Source organism: Herpailurus yagouaroundi, unplaced genomic scaffold (assembly GCF_014898765.1).
Source record: "Herpailurus yagouaroundi ecotype Mexico unplaced genomic scaffold, PumYag 141, whole genome shotgun sequence".
NCBI classification, from domain to species: domain Eukaryota; kingdom Metazoa; phylum Chordata; class Mammalia; order Carnivora; family Felidae; genus Herpailurus; species Herpailurus yagouaroundi.
The window spans coordinates 67455141-67472160 of NW_024412396.1; the positions used below are offsets into that span (position 1 = coordinate 67455141).

At 55.5% G+C, this 17020-nt stretch overlaps 1 protein-coding gene across 6 annotated transcripts in view; it reads right to left on the reverse strand.

Moving 5' to 3' along the window:
• Positions 1-17020, reverse strand: part of SYNE3 (spectrin repeat containing nuclear envelope family member 3) — a 101018-nt gene that overhangs the window by 27193 nt on the left and 56805 nt on the right. For all 6 annotated transcript variants that reach the window (XM_040478167.1, XM_040478166.1, XM_040478168.1 and 3 more), the window contains exons 7-11: positions 14194-14330; positions 12874-13048; positions 5102-5284; positions 4028-4171; positions 3013-3147 (exon numbers count right to left, since the gene is read on the reverse strand). In XM_040478167.1, coding sequence (XP_040334101.1) covers positions 3013-3147; positions 4028-4171; positions 5102-5284; positions 12874-13048; positions 14194-14330 — 774 coding nt within the window. The remainder of the gene's footprint in view (positions 1-3012; positions 3148-4027; positions 4172-5101; positions 5285-12873; positions 13049-14193; positions 14331-17020) is intronic.

Sequence of the window (17020 nt, forward strand, 5' to 3'; positions counted from 1 at the left end):
AGGCAGAGAGAGACAGAGCATGAACGGGGGCGGGGCAGAGAGAGAGAGGGAGACACAGAATCCGAAGCAGGCTCCGGGCTCTGAGCTTTCAGCACAGAGCCCGACGCGGGGCTCGAACTCATGAACCACAAGATCGTGACCTGAGCTGAAGCTGGACGCTTCACCGACTGAGCCACCCAGGTGCCCCTAAAGTGCCGCTAAGCCTTCTTAACTTTTATGTGGATGTTACCATGTCTGGACGAGGGTGTGGACGATCAGACCTCCTGTCCACCACTGGCGTGGGTGTAGCTCATATGCCACTTGGGGAAACCAGAGGTCAGTATCTACTAAGACTGCACACAGGCATCCCTACGACCCAACCCTGTCGCCCCTGGCAGACACCCAACAGATACAAACGTATCGTCACCAAAAGGACCGCACGCGGTGTCGCTTGTAACAGGAAGAGACAGGAAAGCACCCGAGTGCCCGTTAGCAGAAGTATGGATGAATATGTTGAGGTATGTTCACACGCTGGGATATTTTACAGCAGGAACGAGTGGTCTATGCAACAGTCATAATAATACAGCATTGCGGGTGAATTTACAGCCGGCGTGTGGACAGCTAGGAGCCAGACACACACAGAAAACCATTCTGTGCGATTCAATTAAAATAACGTGTGGGGCGCCTGGGCGGCGCAGTCGGTTAAGCGTCCGACCTCAGCCAGGTCACGATCTCGCGCTCTGTGAGTTCGAGCCCCGGGTCAGGCTCTGGGCTGACGGCTCGGAGCCTGGAGCCTGTTTCCGATTCTGTGTCTCCCTCTCTCTCTGCCCCTCCCCCGTTCATGCTCTGTCTCTCTCTGTCCCAAAAATAAATAAAAAACGTTGAAAAAAAATAATAATAACGTGTAAAGTCAGGCAAACCCAACCCAGGGTGTTCCAAGTCAAACATCAGGGTTGCCTTCAGGCACCAGGAGTGGCCGTGGGGGGGCCCCGAGGGGCTTGGGGGTTGGGGGAGCCAGTATCCTTCTGTGTCATAATCTGGGTGCTGATAACGTGGATGTGTCCAGTTTTTAAAAATGCATTGAACCGCACAGGGAGATGTTCTCTTTTCTACATACGATGGTGCTTCGATAGAGAGTTTTTGAAAATGGTCCTGCTTTTTTCCCCTCTCCTCTGGGTCAGCCCTTCCCAGCTCTCAGGCTGGGGCCTTGTTCTTCTCCGTCCTCAGGAAAGGGAGGGGCCTGTGCTCCTGGTCACCCAACCTGGGGCCCTCTGAGCCCCTCTCTCCCCACCCACTGCAGGCCAGTGAGACCCCAGGGTCTGGCTGTGACCCCTGGCTTGGGCCACCACAGGCCCTGCCCTCCTTCATTCCAGACACCGGCTAACGCCCGCCCCTGGGCACCAGGCCCCCTAGAACTGGGGAGACAGAGAGGGTGTGTCCCAACTCTCTGCCACAAACCAGTGACGAGAGCCTGAACGGTTACCTAAAAGTCCACTTCTCCGCACTGTCGCTACCATAGCCCCTGTCCCCATCCACCAATGTCAAACCCAATGCTTTCAATGGCCTCTGATTGCTTAGTGGGGTCTGTCTCCCCCGGGGGGAGACGGGAAAATGGCCTGGGCTGCCGGGAAAGGACTTATTAGAACTTACTAGGTTTAAAAAGCCCTGAGTGGGGCACCTGAGTGGCTCAGGGAATCTTGTGGGCGGTGGGGCAGTTCTGCGTTGTGGGAGCCGGATGAGGGCACCCGTCCCTCTCCCCGGTATCTGCAGGGGTCACCCCTGCTCTATCATGGTCACAGCAACCAAAACCCCCTATGAGCTTCCAGGAAACGTGGCTCCACCGAGGGAGGCCCGGTGGTCTAAGGGATGCGTGAGGTCTAGATGAACTGATTGAACTCCACCTAATAAATTAGCAGCTAGTGGTCTCAAGGTGGAGGTGGGGGAGTAGAGAACTAGGAAATCACCATCCCTGCCCTTTGGGGGCCCACAGAGCCCAGAGAAACAGCAAACACCAGCTTTAATGCCTCTATCCAATGATGAGCCAGATTGATCGTGATAATAGTTAATAAGTTAATAAGCATTAACTGAGTATGACTGGCGGTTGCAGAACGCTAACATTCCAGTTCAATCGCGCTCTTTAATTATTGCCTAAACACTTCTTCAAGGAAGCATTGTCCCCCTTTTATTACTGTGTCGCTCAAGGCTTTTAATTTCTTTTTTATTTTTTAAAGTGTATTCATTTTGAGAGAGGGGGAGAGAAAGAGAGAGAGCGCGAGCAGGGGAGGGGCAGAGAGAGGGAGACAGAGAATGCCGAGCAGACTCCGTGCTATCAATGTGTAGCCCAGTTCGGGGCTCGAACTCACGAACCGTGAGATCATGACCTGAGCGGAAACCAAGGGTCGGACGCTCAACCAACGGAACCACCCAGGTGCCCCCAGCCTAGGTTTTCTTGAGGTGTGGCTGTCCGAGAGGCGGCTCCACAATCCCCAGGCACTTGTTACAAATGCAGAGCCCGGGACCCCATCTGAATCACTTAAATTTGTCCTCAGGCCAGTTTTGAAGAAGCCTGCACCAGCCCCCCCCCCCTCCCCATTCCATTCCCAGGTCTCAAAGGGCCCGGGTGGCCACTAGAGGGCGCCGCAGAGGAGGCTCCCAGCCGCCGGGGTGCAACTTTCAACCCGCTCTTAACATGGCTTACATACCCCCACGCCCACTACACCCAGGGCTGTTAGCCTGTTCTGTTCCTTGGCCTCCGGGCACACCTGGAATTGTATATGAGCTTGTTGTTTTGCGGACTCACTGTCCATCTCCCCACTGAAATATAACCCTGGGGAGCGGGGCTTTGGCTGTCGGCCTGGTGCCAGCCTTCAACCTCAGGGCCCAGAACCCCCCCACCCCCCACCCCTGCCATAGGGGACATGCTCTCTACTCGTCTGCTGAGGGAAGAAAGGAAGGGAAAAAGAAAACAGAAAGGTTTGAAGGAATGCAGGAAGAAAAGGCAGAGAGCGTAGGATCCCAGGCGCCTGGTTTTACCTCCAGAGACCTCTGCAGGGCCTGGTAGTCGGCAGAAAGCTGCTCCATTTTGTGCTGGTGGGTGGGGTTCCCCTGGACGAGAGGCCTCACGGCCTCCATCTGTGCCCCAAGGTCCAGCCCCTCTTCCTGCAGCCCCTGCAGCAAAAAGGAGCAAGTGTGGCCGTCCTGTTTATCTCCTGTCATGGGAGCTGATGGGGGGAGGGGGGCTCTGAGTCGGGGAGCTTGGGAAGGTCCCGCAAGATGGGGCTCCCCCACCCCAGTGGCGGCACCATATGGCCATCTGATGGGCCTACTCTCAGAGCTGGTGAGACTTTTTAAAAGGAGACAGAAATATTCTGGCACACCCTGAAAACAAACGGTTATGGCCTAGAGGGCACCTCTGGGGAGGGGGGGGAGGGTCAAACTCCCACCTGGATTCTTACCTGATGACCCCCTCTCCTCGTGAAGAATCATGCCCCAACTTCAGTTTTAAAGCCCCCGGACACACCATTTTTAACGTCTTCCCAAGAACCCTCTCAATGTACGTATGAAGTCAAAAGTGCTTGACTTTTAACAGGGTGATCGTATCACACGCATTTAAAATCCTGCAACCTCCTTATCCAGCCAATCGTTATTGACCAATCTGCCTACGGACAGTCTGCCTGCGTTTTAACACATTTATTCTCGCTTCCAAAATCAGATCATTTAACTGAAGGCCTCTGTACTCATCAGGAGCACTTTGAGAGCAGAGCAATTTTAAAACCGAATACCAACATGACATTTTGCAGCGACAGAGTAAACAGGAGTGTAGCTGATCTTTTCCTGAGGCTCAAGAATTCGCAGTCTGCAGGTACCAAAGGTCCCGCAGAGGCCAGAAGCCACCAGATCAATCTAGCAGAGATCCGGACAAAAGGTCAGACCTCAGGCGAGGGGCTGGGCGGCCGCCACTTTCCCAGTTATGGCCGCAAGAGGAGAGCTGCCTACAGACACAGCTGAGCACCTGAACGGGGCCACCCGGGCCCCACAAAGCCCTTACCTGCAACCTGGAGAGCTGGGTCTGTTTCCTAGGAAGGTCCTGCTGAAGCCCGTTCTCAGCTCGGACCCTGCCTTGGAGGTCTGACAGCTTCTTCTGTAGGGGCTCGAAAGCAGCCCCAAAATCTTGGTGCTGAGCCAGCAGGCTCTGCAGAGACACACAACGGACAGCACACAGATTACAGGCACCCTGTGCGACCGGCCACTCACGACCGAACTCCGGCCGGCTCATATCCACTCCGGCATCACCCCCTCCAGGAAGCCTTCCCGGAGCCCTTGCTGGGGTTGGACGCCCCTCCTTGGAATCACCGTGGCGTCCTCACCGTGACAGTTGCTCTGCTCCCTAGCACAGAACTGCATCTCATAATACGTACACACCAGATCCCGCCGGAGGCCTGTCTTTGCCAATAAAGTTTTATTGGGATACGGCCACGCCCATTCACTTCTAGCCGCTCTCATGCCTCGGTAGACCCGAGGAGCCGCAGCCGAGACTGTCTGCCACACAAACCCTAGGGGATTCGCTAAACGTTCGCTACTTGGGGGAGATGAGATCCCGGATGTGAATGGAGCTCTCGGCGAGGGCCCGGTCCCTCCCAGTGCCCGAGAGTTATGTCATCGTCATCATCAGATGCTCGGCAAACGTGTTACGTAAAAGAACACACCGTCCTCGACATGCCACGTTACCCCTTCGATTTAGTGCAGTCATTCAGAAATGTGCTCCTAATAACATTAGCTTCCAGCTCTAGGTGGTCGAAAGTTCACAGGCAATTTTCTCTGCATTTTCTCATTAGACAGTCCCCCCCCGCCCCCCAACCCTGGCTTACTCAGGAAGACAGTTCCAGTGTCGAGGGAGCAGTGTCGAGGGAGATTCAGGGGCAGGGGTGGGCACAGCAGGCGCCCAGGACGCCAGTTAGAAGGATCGCACGTTAACCGCACCGGCTGAGAGGAGCTGAGACCCCGGGGGACAAAGGGCGAGGGAAGGCCACCCGGTGACAAGTGGTGGGGCCGAGGGAGGAGTCTGGGCCTCCTGCCTCCTTCCCCAGAAGGCTGCCCCCAGGACGGCGGCCGCGACACCCACCTGCAGCTTGCTTTTCCTCTGCAGGAGGCCGTTGTGCAGCAAGTCTCTGTCCCGCACGGAGCTCGCCACCTGCTCCAGGAGGGCCGTGGCTTTGTCCTGGCCGAAGATGCTCCTCAGCAGGTCTTTCTTCAGCTGTAGCATCATCAGCTGCTCCTTCAAGCGCGAGCTTTCTGCCAGGGCCGCCTACAGGGGACAAGGCCTCCGTGACCCCCAGGGCATGGCAGGGCAGGGCGGGACCGGGCTGGGAAGCGGTACCAAGAGCACATCGGTCCTGCCTCAACTTCCCCGGGACGCCGCGCCTTCGTGCCTGGAACTGAGAAAGCGGCGGACGCCAGGAGGAACGGGCTGGCGGGGACGCGTCAGGGAGGCCCTGACTTTCAGGGTCAACTTGATTCCTCTCTCACCCCCCACTTCTATCCTATCACCAAAGCCCAGGCAAGACTGTACCTCCTGTCCAGCCATCCCCCCTGCCGGTGTCCACGGCGGACCCAGCCTCGCTCACCTGGATCACAGCAGCCCCTGACTGCCTGCCCCCCACCCCGCAGTCGTCCCCCCAGAATCCACCGCCCACACTGCGGCCGCAACTGCCCCCCCCAGCCATCCCCCCAGAATCCACCACCCACACTGCGGCCGCCCCTGCCCCCCCCAGCCGTCCCCCCAGAATCCACCGCCCACACTGCGGCCGCCCCTGCCCCCCCCAGCCGTCCCCCCAGAATCCACGCCCACACTGCGGCTGCACCTGAACCAAACCAGTTGGATCCTTTACTCGATAATCCCCCATCACCGACAGCAGTAGGGCTACCCCTTGGGTGCTGTTTGGGACATAGGGGTCTATGGGAGCACGTGGGAATTCAGGAAAGCTCCCTAGAGGAGGTGACATCTGAGTGGAATTGTGATGTGCAGGTGATGGAGGTGCCAGGTGAAGGAGGGACCTAAGGGAGACTCACATGATGAGCAGCTGGCTCCCTGGGCCTTTGCATGGCCCCGGCCCGCCTCCTCCAGGAAGCCGGCCCCGACCACACCCCCAGGCTACACTCACTCTTCCTGCCCCAAAGCCCTGTGCCAATCTCCGGCTTCTGCTGACTAAGGAGCTGTTTGGGGTCAGCACGCCTTGCTGATCTGAGGGCCCAGGGTCCCGGAGGCCAAGGGAATTGTGTTCGGCTGGCCAGACTCCTTCCGCTTTATCCCTGGTGATGTTACTGAGACACTGAGCTGGGCACAGGGCTGGGAAGGGACAAAGACCCCAACCCAGGTAGGTACCTGCGATCCAAGGCCGAAAGTGATCAGCTCCCTTCAAGTGTCCACGACAGAGCCCTCTGGGTGTTGGAGGCGGAGCTGAATGCCCCTAGTTGGGGAAATCCGAGAAGCCTCCCCAGAGCTGGCCGTGTTGCCAGAGCCCGGGAAGAGCAGAGGGGGCCCCTGGAGGAAGGGCAGCCTAGACACGGCCGGCACAGCCGAACTGGCCTCCCCCACGATGGGGGCAGGTGGTGTGAGAGGACAAGCCCCTTGCTAGGGAGGGTGCCCTTCACTCCCTTTCCAGAAAGTCTGGACACAATAGTGTAGCAGTTAAGAGTTCAGGCTGAGGAGTTGCGATCCGGAGGCCTTGGGTAGTTCTGAGCCTCAGTTTCCTCATCTGCAGAACAGGCAGAGCCACGCCCAACTCCCAGGGTCGGCGTGAGGGCTGAAAGGGGGCGGTGCCCATGCAGCGTGTAGCCTGGCGCACAGCCCGCAGGGAACACACAGTAACAGACGGCTTGTCTCTCTGGTACCGTCTAACCAGCCGCTGCGGGCTGAGTTGCGTCCCCCAAAAGATGTGAAGTCACAGCATCCCCGCCCTGACTGCCCCAGAATGTGACTGTATGTGGAGACAGGGTCCTTACGGAGACGGTCAAGTTGGAATGAGGTCATGAGGGTGGGCCCCAATCCAGTTAGGGCCGGTGCGCTTCTTCAAAAGGGAAATCTGCACCCCGACCCACAGGCACCAAGGCAAGACGACGTGAGGACACGTGGGGAGAAGCTGTCCAGGTGACGGCAAAGGCCGAGATCGCCGGGCCAGGTCTACAGGCCAGCGAACAACAACACCTGTCAGTCGACACCAGGAGCTAGAAGAGGCAGGGAAGGATGGTCCCCAGAGCCTTCAGAGACGGCGCGGCCCTCCTCACTCGGCGCTTGTCGTCTCCAGAAGTGTGTGAGAGTGAGTCGCCATCGCGCTAAGCCATCTGGTTTTGGAACTTTGTCACAGTCGTCCTTGGAAATGAGCATCTCAGCCATGCCCAGCTTTGGGGCCTGATGCCTTAGTCCTAGAGGAACTTTGCAGGTCTGATAGGCTACGCTGAGGCTAGCTAGGCGCAGGAGCCGAGCCAAGAAAAACAGGGCTGGCGGCTCGAGCCTGGCCTGTGAAGTCCATCCGGCCTGGGAAGGGCTCGTGAGCGCAACGCAAGACGTGATCCCAGCCAGCACAGAGCACGGACAAGCCATAGTCCTACCCACCTGTTCCAACCCACTGATCCGCGAAACTCCTGCCCCGGGGAGTCCTGAGTCACACTCTAGCAAGACGGAACCTCTCCCGCCCGCCTGGCACAGGTCCTGGTTAGCTTTCTGCCCCCTGTGGGAAGGACAGGATGGAAATGCAATCTGATCTAGCGGGAAAAGCACTCGCCGTGGAGTCAACCAGACCTGGGTCCAAGCCAGCTCTGCCACTTGGTCGCTGTGTGACCTTGAACCAGTGCCTTTCCCTCTCTGGGACATGGTTTCCTCAACAGTCAAATGATAATAAAACTGCCACATTGTACATGCCAACCCCGTTCCCAGGACCCAGGGTGACGGCAGGAATAAGAAACATAAAATGAGATTCTAGAGCCTGCCATTCTGGCCTCAGCCCCACCTCTGGAGTGGCCCGACCTTGAACAAACACCCTAGGGGCGCCTGGGTGGCGCAGTCGGTTAAGCATCCGACTTCAGCCAGGACACGATCTCGCGGTCCGGGAGTTCGAGCCCCGCGTCAGGCTCTGGGCTGATGGCTCGGAGCCTGGAGCCTGTTTCCGATTCTGTGTCTCCCTCTCTCTCTGCCCCTCCCCCGTTCATGCTCTGTCTCTCTCTGTCCCAAAGATAAATAAACGTTGAAAAAAAAAATTAAAAATAAATAAATAAATGAACAAACACCCTAACTTCTCTCTGGCTCTGATCCCACGTCGGCAAAATGAGGAGGAAAATAATAGAAATGCAGACCAAAATCTGTGTACATAGATATCCACCATGTACAAGTTATGACCAGGAATACTGGAAACAACCTAAATATCACACGGACGGAACAAAAAATACTGCGAAATACCGTACAGCCATTTAAAGCGATGACTTTTCGGCAACATTTTATCTTTCTTCTTAAGACTTTTTTAGCTGAAGCATAACAGACACGTAACGTTATATCAGTTTGAGATGCGCGACGCGATTCGATATTTGTATGCACTGCGAAATGATCACCATGATACCTCTAGGGCCGACCGTCACCACACAAAATTATAATTTCTTCTTTCCTTCTGACAATGAGAACTTTTAAGATTCACTCCTCTGGCGACTTTTATGGGGGGCTACCATATCGACTGTAGTCGCCATGCTGTACATCACGACCCCGTGACTTATTTATCCTATAACTGCAAGTTTGTATCTTTTGAGCCCCTTTAACCTCCGACACCCCTCCCCCCCCGAGAACCCCCGGGGATTCTCTACCCCCGACACCCCTCCCCACTGGCGGCCTCCATTCTGTTCTCTATATCTACGGGTTTGGTTTTCGGTTTTTAGATTCCACATAGAGGTGGGATCATGTGGTATTTGTCTTTCTCTGCTCAACTAATTTCACTTACCATGATACCCTCAAGGTCCAACCATGTTATTGTAAATGGCAAGATTTCGTTCTCTTTTATGGCTGAGTGGCATTTCTTTATGTACATCTATATAGATACAGATATAAATGTAGATATGGATACAGGTACAGATATATAGATATAGATATAGATATAGATATAGATACAGATACAGATATAGACATAGACATAATCACACATTCTTTCATCCGTTCACCCCTCAGTGGACGCTTAGGTTGTTTCCATACCTTGGCTTTGTAACTAACGATGCAACGAACATGGGGCTCTCTTTACATATAGCTTTTCAAATTGGTGTTTTTGTTTTCTTTGGACAAACACCCAGAAGTAGAATCGCTGAATCACATGGCAGTTCTCTTTTTAATTTTTCGAGGAGCCTCCATACTGTTTTCCCACAGTGGCTGCCCCAGTTTACATCCCCACCAACAGTACACCAGGGTTCCCTTTTCTCCACATCCTCACCAATGCTCGTTGTTTCTTGCCATTTGCTTTTCGCCGTTCTAACAGGTGTGGGGGGGGATAGCTCATCGTGGTTTTGGTTTGCACCTCCCTGCTGATGAGTGACGTTAACATCTTTTCATGTGCCTGTTGGCCACCTGTATGTTTTCTTTGGAAAACTGTCCCGAGTTTCTGCTGAAAAACCTGCCTGTAGTCTTAGGAGCGTCCCCCTGTATGGAACACATTGTTTTTCTCACACTACTTTTAAGAGTCTATCTTTATTTTTAACTTTTGACATTTCAATTATAACGCATCTTGGCATGGGTCACTTTTTGTTCGTCTTGGTTGAACACGCATCTCTGTGCTTTCTGGACCTGGATGTCTGTCTCTTGCCCCAGTTTAGGAAAGCTTTCAGCCTTTATTTCTTCAGATAAGTTTTCTGCCCCCTTTCCCCCTCTTCTCCTTCTGGGACATCTACAATGCAAATGTTATTCGGTTTGATGTGGCCTCATAGGTCCCTTAAGCTATTTGTATTTTTTCAAATTCTTTTTTCTTCTTGCTGCTCTGAGTAGGTTCCACTGCCCTGTCTTCCAGATCACCGACCCCTTCTTTGGATTCGAGTCTGCTGCTGAACCCGCCAGTGTATTTTTCAGTGCAGTCACTGCATTCTTCAGTTCTGTGACTTCTGTTTGGTACTTTCTTATTGTTTACGTGGGGTTTTTTGGGAAGTTCTTACTGTGTTCATCCCTTCTTCTCCCAAGATCTCAGTGAGCATCGTTAGGACCATTACTTTCAACTCTTTATTGGGTAAATTACTTATTTCCATTTCATTAGGGTTGTTTTTTTTTTTCCCCTTGAGGTTTTATTTTGAAGTCCCGGGGGTCAGGTGCCTGATGTGGGGCACAAACCCCTCACTCCTCGAGGAGAAGCTCCAAATTTGTGAGCAACTTCCTCACGGCGGGTCGCTGCGTCGGGGGTGAGATTTTTTGGCCAGACAGCATCTCTGCCTCTCCGACGCATCTCAGTGAAGCCCTTTTACCGTTGGATGGAAGCAGCTGTTCTGCTACAGTTCAGGTCTTTTTCAGAGGGCATTATTCCATACGTAGCGACAGATTCAGTGTATCCATGGGAGGACATAAAGTTCAGGATCTTTCTACGCTGCCATCTTGGACTGTCCTCCTGAACCATTTTATTTTTTTTATTTTTATTAAGTTTATTTATTTATTTTGAGAGAGAGAGAGAGAGAGAGAGCGAGCACAAGCAGGGGAGGGGCAGAGAGAAGGAGAGGAAGAATCCCAAGCAGGCTCCATGTTGTCAGCACAGAACCCGATGCGGGGCTCGAGCTCACAAACTGTGAGATCAGGACCTGAGCAGAGATCAAGAGTCCGACGCTTAACCAATTGCGTCACCCAGGCAACCCCCCTGCCCCGGGGACCATTTTAAATGAAGCTTGTAAGAGCCAACTGAAAATATCAGAATACACAGCTATATAACATGATTCCAAATACGCAAAAAATGGCAAAGAATTACTGAAATATTTTGTCTATTGGTGACAATATTGCATGGAAACGGCTAGATGGGTTTTCATCAGGTAGGTATGAAGGGTATATTTGGGATTGTCGGACCTAAAGTAGATTTCTGCGACACATGTAAGTTCACTTTGGGGAGCCCTGAGAAGTTCCTCAAAAAGATGGACAGTCATCTTTCAGAGCATGGGAGAAGGAGGCCCATAGGAACCCCAGAAGGAAAGGCTAAGCCCTGCAAATGAAGAAATATGGACAGAGAAAACAAACCCTTGTTCCAGCGTGAGCCCCACGTGGAAAATCCCAAGAGCAGACACTCCAAACTTCAGGCACCCTTGTGTGGCTGAGCAGCGTGTTCAAGGGTGAGGAGAGGCCAGTCCTGGTTAAAGGGCCTCCCCGGAAATACCAGGTCAGATAGAAAGGGTGATGTCGTGTACCTCAGCATGTTAACAAGGCTCCTACGGCTTGGGGGACCGTGGGCACTTTTTGTTGCCTTCTTCACAAACCTTTACGTTCTCCAAGGAGGCATGGCTTTTATAACCAGAATGAAAGTTAATGTAAAATAAGGCTTACATGTGATACGCTTTTGTGTCTCCTCCCACTCTGTGTGTCTTAGAATCCCTAGACCCCAAAGCTGATGGACTTCAGAGCTCCAGGAAACCCTAAGGCAGCATCCACCGGCCAGTCAGAGCTGCCATATTGACTGGCGTTTGCCACAGACACCGCCCTCCGCTCACCCAACACTCATTCCTCCTTCTTGATCACCGAACGGCCAGCACTTCTGTTTGGGTGACAAAGCGCCCAGTTCCAGGTGCTGAAATAAATTTCTAGGCTCGGGATGGGGCTGCTCCTCCCCTAGATGCCAAGGCAACAAAGCGAAACTTAGATTAAGTTTCCAGTCCCTGTAAATGCTCCACTTGGCCAGAAACGCAGGATATCCAGTCCACGATGCCCAAACACCAAGCCAACCCTGGGCCTTCTCACCCCAAACAAGGCTGACCATCAGCCAATCAGATATTTTCTATTTGTCTTTTCCTTCTTTATTCTTTATCCTATTAAACCTTCCCGCCTTCTGCCCCATTTTGCAGTGCTCCAAAAGGAGGCTGTCCACCTCATGAAGTGTTAAATAAAGTTTGTTTGTATCATCTAAATTGTCTTCTTTGATCACTTTAACACAGGGTTATGTCTACGATTGGTATAAACCAATCCCGGCAACCCCATCACCTTCAGCCAGTGATTGGGTCAGGGGTGGTCATGTGACCTGGCCTGGCCAATGAGATGTAAGGAGAGTCTGCTGGGGCTTCTGGGAGAGGGTTTGCCTCCCTGTTGGAAATGGTGAACGGAGAAAGCCTTTTTGCGCCCTTTGCCGTTCGACAAGATGCTGTCCGTGTGAAGATGCAGGCTTGCTGTGGTGACAGCCATCTTGGGGCCATGAGGGGACATGTGGCTGAGAGCTAGAAAGAGCCTGGGTCCTGGAAGACGCTTGTTGAGCCACCAAGCCAGCTCTGGGACCACCTGGGAGTCTCTGGGTTTGAAGCTACCGTTGGTCAGAATTTCTGCCACATGCGTCCCAATTGATACGCACGCAGCAAAGGGAACGACCTAACATGCTCTCTCTCAGAACGGCTCTTGCTTCCACCCGGGGACCGTCGGCAGGAGGGTCCTGAAGGACGGGCTGTGGGAGGGTCAGTAGCAAGTCCTAGGGGGACACCAGGGACCAGCCTTTGCCTTCTACCCAGGAACTGAAGACGACGGTAACATTTCCTGTGCAAACTTAAGACTTGCCAGGCAGGGTGCAGTGACCTTTACCCAGATACCTGGAGGATCCAGGGACACGCCTTTCCCTGGAAGAACGGCTCCGGCGTCATACCTGGCTGCTGGCCTCCTCCCCGCCCCCCTGCACCGGTCAGCCCTCCTGGCAGGCTCACAGTTACCTCGACCTGGGGCAGGAAGGTGTGAATGGAGGGCAGGTCCGGCAGGCTGGCGGTGATGTCCAGGAGGCTCTGGGCCAGGGCCGTCCACAGCTGCAGGTCCTGTAGAGGCCTCTGGAAACGCTGCCACAGCTCCGCCCCCGTGGCATTGCGCAGCCTGGCGCTCTGCCCCTTCATGCTGAGGAGCCACGGAGAGGCCGAGAGAGGAGAGAGCGGGGTCAGCCCAGAACTGAGGCCTCTCCCGAGACCCCCAGGGAGCCCAGCACGCACCGTCCCCACGGTGGGCTCTCCCCCACCCACGGGCTGCCGGGAGTGGCTCTGGGGCCTCGGAGGTCTCTCCCTCTGGATCAAAGCCCACCGGGCGCCAGCCAGTGCCCAGACAGACTTGCGGCCCGGCTTCGTGGCCGGAGAACCCCAGGCCTTGAAGAGGAATCACGGAGCCCCTAGCCCGGAACCGCCCACCCCCAGGCACCCGTGCAGAAGCTAAAGCAAACTCCCTTCCTGAGTAACAGACCCATCGTCCTAGGCCCAAATCATTTGTTAGAAATAATCTTTCAGATACGATGTCCAGCACCCGGTCATAGATGGCCAGCACGGAAAACCTCACCAAGAGGAGCTGGAGGGAAGGGAACACCCTTGGCCACCCTGTGCACGGGATATTTGGGTCCCTGCCACCACCTGAGTGCCCCCCAGGGGATCCGGGCCCCTGCTCTGACGCACAGACACATCGCAAGGGAGGAGGCCCCCGAGTTCGGTCTGAAGGAACCCCTGGGTCAGGCAGAGGGACAAGAGGTGCTCCGGAGGCGGGGACAGCGGGCCCCCCGGCAGTGGGACAACCACGCAGCCACGGTAGCTACAGACTGCAACTCTACACGTGGGGTGGAGACCTGACCCACTGTTCTGGGCTCGGCCAGGAAACTGGAGCCCCCTGCTCTGCCTGAGCCCAGAGGCCAAGGGGGAGGTAGAGGTCGGTCTGAAGATGCTGTCACAGCACCATGTGCAGGCTGGGTGGGGGGGTGGGGGGGTGGGGGTGACCGTTGCAAAGTCCTCCCTTTGGGCCGTTACATGTGGACCCCTCCCCAGGGCTAAGCTGCCCAGAGACTTAACGGAAACCAGTGAATGAGCCACTTAGCATGGAACCCCGCCAAGTCCGGCCCTCCTTCTGGGAACCAAATGCCAGTCGTGAAGGGGCGCGAGAGTTAGCAGGTCACAAGAGGAAGCAAGCGCACCTCCCAGAAATGGCTTTAGATGAGGCTGGAAGGCCCCGTGAGCGTCAGGTTCGAGGCATGCCCGAGTCCCGCCACCCCCAGCCTGCCCGGGTACCTCTGGTACTCCTGGAGAGCAGCGACCACGCTGTCGGAGAGCGGCTGCAGGTCATGGGGGTAGACGATGAGCTCCTTCAGCTGGGCCTGCAGCCGGGTCACCCGGGGCTCCTCCGCGGCCAGAGCCGCCCGCGTCGCCTGCAGCACAGGGAGGAAACCAGAGGGGCATGGGAGGTTCGGTGATGGGGCGTGGGCATGGCCGGTGGGAGTGGGCTAGCCTGGGAAAAAACTGTCACCAAGGGCAGGGACTGGGGTCCCTGGGAGCTCGGCACCCGCTCTCCTGCTTCCGGCTTCCTGCTTCGAACTCAGCATTTGCTCTCACTGAGCCGGCTCTTCTCTACGATCACTGACTTCCCAGTGGTGCCGTGAGTGCCTCCACCTAATAATACAAGTAACTCATGTCTCCGGAACATCAACTCCGCGCTGAGTGCTCCGGCCGTCCCATTCATCGAAGCAGGGCGAAGAGCCTAGTCCCCATTTTCTACACAAGGAAACGCCACCTGGGAGTTAGCAAGTAAACGGCGGACCCGACAGGGAGCCCTGGCTCTTCACGTGACTCTTCAGCACCAGAGGGAACAGTGATCTAAAGATGCTTTGTGCTGAGCACTCCCAAACCACGGGGATGACACCAGACACGGCCCCTTCCTGCTGCCCTGGGAAGTGCAGAGTTTGACCCTGGCCTGGACTCTTGCCAGGTGCCACGCTCACTAGGAGGCGAGAGGGGGCAGCAGAAAGTGCTCTGGCTTTGGCATGACACGGGCTGAGCCGGAAACCCCCCTCGACCCCTTCTGAGCCATGCGACCTCGGGCTGCTCCCTCATTGGTAAGATGGGGCCGACCCCCCCCCCCTCGCCGAGCCCCTCCCCAGCTGCCCCACGTGCAACCTCGTGCCTTGGTCCAGACCCCCCATTCACAGGGACCAGAGGCAGCTCCAGCCACGCTCGGTGATGGAGGGACCACAGGTGAACTGCCACCAGTTTGGAGCTGGAGAGCAAGCTCCGATAGAGGGACCGTAAGCAGCGGTCAGTGGCAGGCTGGCACACTCTAGAGGCAACAGAATGTGGAATCTGCCCAGACGGTCTTATTCAGTCTCAAAAATATCCTTGTCCACATTCAATTATTAGGGAAATGTGATGAAATCTGTACAGGGTTTCATAGAAGATGAGGACACGATCGGTGCGTGTGAACTGGCTCCTTCCAAACCATTCACAAAGAAACTCCACACCAGAGCGCCCGGGAAGGCTGGCCAGCCTACAGACAGGCAGCCCCTCGGCCCAGGCAGGGCAGGGGTCTGCGGTGAGGACGAGGATCACGGGCTGCCTCAAGAGAAAGGCCCGTGCGGACCACAGAGAGGTCACACGTCAATGTGGGGCTGTGCGGGTCACGGGAATATCCAGGGACCAGGGAGGGACCATCTGGGGACCGCAGTGGGAAGGCTGCTGGCCCACTGTGCCGGCCTGGCTAAGGACTGCCCCTCTCTGGACACAGCTGCCTCCTTATGGAATCAGAGGGGCCCGTTCTAGTCCAGCCGTGCCATTTCTGCACCGATGATGGAGCGTCTTTAGTTTCTGGATCGCTGGGATGCCCGAGGGGGGCGCTCTGTGAGGCCACTCTGATGGACTCTGCTTTAGCCACAGAACCGCTCTGACCTCAACCTCAGCTGCCGAAAGCCTCCCTGAAGGCACGAACGGTCCCGGCCTGGTCCGCGTAAGGATGTCACAAATCACCCCCGGCCCCCGGTTCTCCGTGTGGAAGGGTCTTGGGACTGTCGGCCGAGAGATCAGGAGGTGGTCACGGCCAGACTGAGCCCCGATGTCCTCATTCCCGGTCCTTGACTCTCTTTATGCTAATTTCCTAAAACCGGGAGTCTGAGCTGGCAGTTAGAGGCATGTCATGTTGAGTCAGACTGTCTGGGGCTAAGTTCAGACCCCTGCCTCCACCTGTAGGGTGCATCACCACAGGCAAGTCTTAAAGTCCTTAGTTGCCTCAGTTTCCCCATATATTAAAGGGGATCGTGGCAGTGCCCGCTCCCCCCTCCCCCCGCATAGGGTTATACAGCACTCGGCACATCGCAGGCTGGGTAAGTACAACCCCACTATGTCAGTTTTAAAGAACGGACGCATCTCTCACAGATGCTTTCTTTTTTTTTTAATTTTTTTTTTAACGTTTATTTATTTTTGGGACAGAGAGAGACAGAGGGGAGGGGCAGAGAGAGAGGGAGACACAGAACCGGAAACAGGCTCCAGGCTCTGAGCCATCAGCCCAGAGCCCGACGCGGGGCTCGAACCCACGGACCACGAGATCATGACCTGAGCTGAAGTCGGACGCCTAACCGACTGCGCCACCCAGGCGCCCCATCTCACAGATGCTTCCTTTACAAGTCGCGCTTTCAACCGCGGTCCTGACATCACCCGCTTCTTCGAACTTTGCCTGTTTCTCAGAAGAGGGAAGAGTCCAAATTTCCTTTTTGGTGCAAGAGAGAAAGGCTGTGCTACCTTTCCCCTGCTCTGCTGGGCCACGGGGGCTCCCAGCCAAAGCAGGTCGGGCTGCCCGGTGGCCACAGACCTGGCCTCATCCCAGGGCACCCAGCCACTCCGAGGGCTGGGCTGGAGCAGGCGAGGTGTCTGCTCCTTGCTATAAACCACATCATAGGGGCGCCTGGGTGGCGCAGTCGGTTGGGCGTCTGACTTCAGCCAGGTCACGATCTCGCGGTCCGGGAGTTCGAGCCCCGCGTCAGGCTCTGGGCTGATGGCTCAGAGCCTGGAGCCTGTTTCCGATTCTGTGTCTCCCTCTCTCTCTGCCCCTCCCCCGTTCATGCTCTGTCTCTCT